General features: G+C 41.0%; 1 protein-coding gene across 1 annotated transcript in view; it reads right to left on the bottom strand.

The window, feature by feature from the left end:
- Window positions 1–504: 504 nt before the first annotated feature.
- CTDP1 (CTD phosphatase subunit 1) overlaps window positions 505–6,000 on the bottom strand; it is a 48,152-nt gene continuing 42,656 nt past the window's right edge. The window contains exon 13 of the mRNA XM_028737514.2: window positions 505–1,516. Coding sequence (XP_028593347.2) covers window positions 1,375–1,516 — 142 coding nt within the window. The 3' untranslated portion in view covers window positions 505–1,374. The remainder of the gene's footprint in view (window positions 1,517–6,000) is intronic.

The raw sequence follows: 6,000 nt of genomic DNA, 5'->3' as shown, positions 1-6,000 counted from the left end.
TGAGATGCTTTTGAAAAAGAGAAGAACTTACAAAAGTAGAGTTTGTCACAGCATGGGAACCAGCAGCTCAAAGTAAGAAATTCCATTGAGCTACTGCAAAAACCTTGCACAAAAGGCAAGGAAAAATCTGGATCCCAACCACATTTTTCACTGACAAGCTACAGGCGACTCATCCCTTGACCTACACACACAATAAAAAAGAGACTCCAACCCATCAAAATGTGGCTTGAACAATATGACTAAACACATAAAACATCATCTGCTCAAACACAATCCTGTGATCAAACTGCTTTACAAGTATTTCCTGTCAATTCAATTAGCAAGCTCAACAGGAGGGGACAGCATGGAATGAGAGGATTTCCATCAAAGGCATTTTGATCTTATTCCAAAATATGTTGCTAATTATTTTCATAGAAGTGTAATTTTGGAAAAGGTACATCTTATTGCATGGAAGCAACCAAAATAGAAACATTAGCACAACAAATCATGAAATGAGAAAAGAGCTTACAAAATGTATTTTTTTATTATTAAATGAAAAGAATCTGTTTTGTAGATCAAATATGAAATAGAATGTACAAAAAACTTTACATCTGTCATCTGAAAGAAATAAAATGCTATCAGGAATTCGCTAGCAGCAATTCCTTCCAAACACAACACAAAATGCATGAATATGTTTTATGGCAGTACAATACTACACAGAATAGCCTGTGCTAGAACTGCAATTACAGAGAAGTAAAGTTAAAAATCTAAATGGTCTCTCTCTAAAGGATACTAGTCCACAAAGTAACTTAAAAACATGGGAATCAACCATCATATATTCTCTTAGAAGCAAGTGGCAGGTAGGTTGAGTGCAGCGTTCACAAAGCTTGCATATAGCATTCTCAGTTCCTATACAAATATAAATTGTTCTTTATTTTTATTTTTAAAAATCTTTCTATTTGATAAGAATTCACTGTGAAGAAAACATATCCCGATCAAGATCCTTTGCTTCATCCATGCAATATATTCCTTAGGTATTCTTTCTGAAGCTTGGTACCCAAAGCCGTCATGGCAATAATTTTTTTAATGTTCAGATGCAAATCTTTGTACTAACGTCTCATATAATAAGGTTCTGCAGAGCTCTCACAACATGTCTTTGGCATCACACCAAGTCCCCCTTTAATACTTTTCCTTTAAAAAAGTATATATTCCTTTAGTAAAACACCCTAAAAACATCTTATTTCAGGTTTTGTAAAATAATGCATTATCACCTCCTTTGTTGCTTTGCAAAATATACACCATATTTCGGAGAGGAAAACAGGAAATGCCCACCATTGGAATTCTGAATGGTTGCAAAAAGAAACACATAATTACAAGTCCCCTCCCATATGGAGGTTACATAAAGTCATTCAGTTCGGCTTCCAGTGCTGCCGCCATCTCATCCGCTTCTGAGCTGCTGCCCTCCTCGTCGTCATTGCTAGACCCTTTGCTAGATTCACTGGCACCATCATCTTCATCCAGCTTTCGCTTATGACCCCTACAAATTTGGACACAAAAAAATGGACATGATTAAAACAAGATCCTTACGCAGTGCTATTTTTCTAGAAAAAGAGGTGCCGGAACTCACCACGAACACCTCTCTCGTTCTCTTAGAATGCCAATGGTGCCCACCTGAGAGGTACCGGAAACAAGTTTCTGTGAGTTTTGGCTTAAAAAAGCTGTGTCTTTAACTGCCTAATAGTGTAGTCTTCAAATGGAAGATGGCAAGCAGCAGAATCCCTCCCCCAAATATTTCAAAGCTTTTACACTGAGAAGAAAGGTCAATCTCTAAGCACATAACATTTTCTAAGTGCTGTATAGAGATTGAGACGACAGTCCCTCACAATATAAGAGACATGAAATAAAAGAGGAAGAAAGCAAGCAAATACAGGGACCGAATCTTGAATTTACACAATCTCAGCAGCGTCATTTACACACACAACCCAGCAGCCTTAGTCCACTGGCCAATGGCAGAAGCCAAAATGTGATTTCTTTTAGGTCTGGAAGCCCAAGGAAAGTATAAAAAGACTGTATTCAAAAGAAAGGCATCACTTGCAGTATGATGATGCACTTTAAAAAGTTCCGAAACTGAAAATGACCCCCCCACCTCCCCATTACAGGCTATGATAAATTCTAGTTTCAGGGAGATCACTTTCTACAAATTTTGTAGCAAAGCATTTACTGTCTGACCTTGCCCTATACTGGACAATTAATATGCTCAGGTTTAGAGAGAATTGACCTTGTTATTTTCTTCTTCTTTTTGGTATATTTTGAATTTTTCTGCATTCCATTATCCCTAGAAGCAGAGCCAAGTAATGTCAAACACAAAATACCTATCCTAAGAGATGATATGGATGCAACAAACACAGTGTCAAAATCACAGCAATCAAGAAAACCTCACCCTGTTACAGTTCCCCCTCTTCTCTGCTGCATCTCCCAACACTGGTGCTCTAATAAATATGCATGTTACTCTCCAATGTCTAAGGAGCCTGTGGTGCATTGCTTTAATACTGTAGGGTAAGGTTTTTTTCCAATGAATCCGGGGACACTTCTCAACTTCAGTAGGAATGATAGGATTTTGTATGGGGACTGATTTGTAAATACGGGGACTGTCCCCGGGAAACGGGGACATCTGGTAACCTTAGGGCATGGAAGTACACGCCCTATAGAAAATTAATTTCCTTGCATAATGGACTCTTGAATAAATAGTCCTGAAACCCTAATGCACCCTTGAGATGCATCAATATTTCCATTTTAGGTTACTGCGCTAAACAGAATTAGGACCTGCAAATTCCTCAAAGCCTTTCCGCTCCCCTAGTTAGGAATAAAATTTCATTTATTTGAATCATACTGGTATAGAAAACCAGTTTCACCAACTTTGCTACGAGAGTGTGAACTGTTCTTGTTGGAACTGTAATCACTGCTAATTAATGAGCCACAGCGATGCCAAGTTACAAGTGGCACTACATAATGTTCCGAAATGTAGTCCAAAAAGTCTCTACTGTACTGTCTTGCCAACATAAAAGACAAAATAAAACATGGAAGGTTTGTGCAAGTACTATTCATTACCATTAAGCTGATAGCCAAGATAAATGCGTATTTGTTCCCATGTCTGGCATTTTGCAAAGGGTAAAGCTCATGACACACTTTACACAGCACACAAATTTGCCACTCGTTTCCCTTGTGTCGCTTGGAGAGTACTATAATGCAGCCTTCACCAACCTGGTGCCCTCTAGCTGTTTTAGACCACAGTTCCCAACAGCCCCAGCCAGCAGGCCGGTTGGGCAAGGCTGCTATGTCTGAAGGAGGAATGCAAATATGTAAAAACGGTGCATGTGTGTGCGTTATACTGAGTAGCCAGAGCTAGTCTCATCTCCAAACATTATAGGTGTTTTTGGGGCACTGGGTGAATAAGCCTAAAACCTGCACGTTGCCTAAGTGTAAATTGGCCCCAATACCTCCCCCGTTGTCTAGTAAAGGTAAAGGTAAAGGTACCCCTGCCCGTACGGGCCAGTCTTGACAGACTCTGGGGTTGTGCGCCCATCTCACTCAAGAGGCCGGGGGCCAGCGCTGTCTGGAGACACTTCCGGGTCACGTGGCCAGTGTGACAAAGCTGCATCTGGCGAGCCAGCACAGCACACGGAAACACCGTTTACCTTCCTGCCAGTAAGCGGTCCCTATTTATCTACTTGCACCCGGGGGTGCTTTCGAACTGCTAGGTTGGCAGGCGCTGGGATTCGAACCGCCGACCTTTCGATCGGCAAGCCCTAGGAGCTGAGGCTTTTACCCACAGCGCCACCCGCGTCCCCCCCCGTTGTCTAGTAGTGGATGGCAAATGGTGGGGAAAGTCCCACGATGCACTGTGGGTTTTGTACTACCTCCAGTATCAGTGTGCCTCTGAATACCAGTTGCTAATCTACGGCCTTTTAAGCTGTGTGTGTGGTGGATAATGTTATTTTTTGTGGGTTTTTTTGTGTTTTTATATTGTAAATTGCCCTGTGATCATCAGATGAAGGGAGGTATGGAAATTATAACAACAACAACGTTGCTGTGGGGTCATATAGAATCCTATACAGTGGTACCTCGGATTAAGAACTTAATTCATTCTGGAGGTCCATTCTTAACCTGAAACTGTTCTTAATCTGAAGCACCACTTTAGCTAATGGGGCCTCCTGCCGCCGCCGCCGTGCGATTTCTGTTCTCATCCTGAAGCAAAGTTCTTAACCCAAGGTACTATTTCTGGGTTGGCGGAGTCTGTAACCTGAAGCATCTGTAACCTGAAGCATCTGTAACCTGAGGTACCACTGTAATTGCAAAGATGGAAGGGACCACATGGGTCACTTAGTCCAACCCCCGGCAATACAGGCATTTTTTTGCCCAAGGTGGGCGTGAATCCATGACCCTGAGATTCAGAATCTCATGCTCTACCAAGTGAGCTATCCCAAAGCTGCCTGTGAGAACAGAATGCTGAACTAGATGGGTCTTTGGTCTTATCCAACACACCTTCCCTTTGAGTCTCTGATGCTTAACATGAAGAATAGTACTGACTTTCAGAAAGGAGAGGATAACCCCCTCTGTTTAAAAAAGCCACACCAGTTATGAGCCGAACTCAAACTGCCAATTAGTTTGGCTCAATCACCCCCTGCCCTCCCTGTTTTCTATCCAAAACATGACCCACCAGCAGGGGATATTTTCATTACCTACTGTGATTCTAGTAATACAGTGGAAGCTTCAGAGCATGCTCAGAAGCTTTCCATCACTTCAGAGAACTATAGTTCAATTCATTCTGGCAGAATCTATTCTACTCTTTTCCTTTCTGTCCCTCAGAAAAGAATATGAGATTTCCTCCCCTGACTGGGAGGAAGCAAGAGGAAGAGAATAAGAAGAACTGGGAAACAGCGAAGGCTTGTTTTCATTCTACTTTTCCCATTTCCTAGTGAGGTACACACAGCATATTTATTCTTCATACTCTATGTACCCTGAGAGGTCCTATATCCTCTTCCCAACAGAATTAGTGAGCTGGGCACATGCTTCTCCACCTTGCTGTCTCCTTCCTGTGTGTCAAGCATGCTAAAAAGCAAGTGACAGCACACAAGGAAAGGAAGCTTAATGGTGTACATCTTCTGACACAAGTACATACTAATTGCAGTTAAATAATTTCCTGAGAAATCCAAGGGAAAATAATGTCTTTAATTATTGTTTTTAATTATCCTGAGGTGCAATCATGCTAGGGTAGCTCTGGGAGGATGCTGCAAAAGCTCACATACTTGCATATTTCAAGTGTGTACACTCTTAGATCAGCTCCTTACAAAAGATGCAGGAATTATTGCCACAATCAGACACCAAAATACCTAGTGTGAGAAATGCAATTAACACCTGAACTGAGGTCCTTTAATATTTTGCTCATAAAGGTTTTCACAATCAAATCTCCCTTAACAATATTTTTTCTTTCCTCTGAGTCCCTACAACAAGCAAGCAACATAGTGATGAAATGATAATAAGAATGTATTAAAAAAAAAAGATTAATGGAAATTATCCCAAGTAATAGGGAAAAATGATAGGCTCATGGCTTGTTAAATCAGCACTCCCACACCCTGTACAGCATTTTATGAGAACGGCTTTACTTGCCTTGTCTCCAGTTGCTGTTCTTTAAAAGTGACCTGTAATGCCCCCTCTTGTCTCCTTCTTTATCAAAAGGAGCTGATCCTTCCTTTGCAACATGTCAGGAGAATCACAGGGAATGAGAGCTGTTCATATTTGGGTCTAGAGCTGGGATTGTGGCCATAGTTTGCCCATATGCGATTTACAGAAACAATGATGAATAACAAATGCTCACATAACTGAGATTCTGCCTCTGTCTTTATATCTTCCTTGAGTAGAGAAGAGGTCTGTATATTAATTGTAGTACTTAACTTTATCCTAATAAAAATAAACATGATAATAAAATGTTTGCCCAGAGCAGCAGTCTTCAATGTATTCAGA

Source organism: Podarcis muralis, chromosome 8 (genome assembly GCF_964188315.1).
Source record: "Podarcis muralis chromosome 8, rPodMur119.hap1.1, whole genome shotgun sequence".
Taxonomy (NCBI): domain Eukaryota; kingdom Metazoa; phylum Chordata; class Lepidosauria; order Squamata; family Lacertidae; genus Podarcis; species Podarcis muralis.
This window is presented reverse-complemented; position numbering and strand designations above follow the sequence as displayed.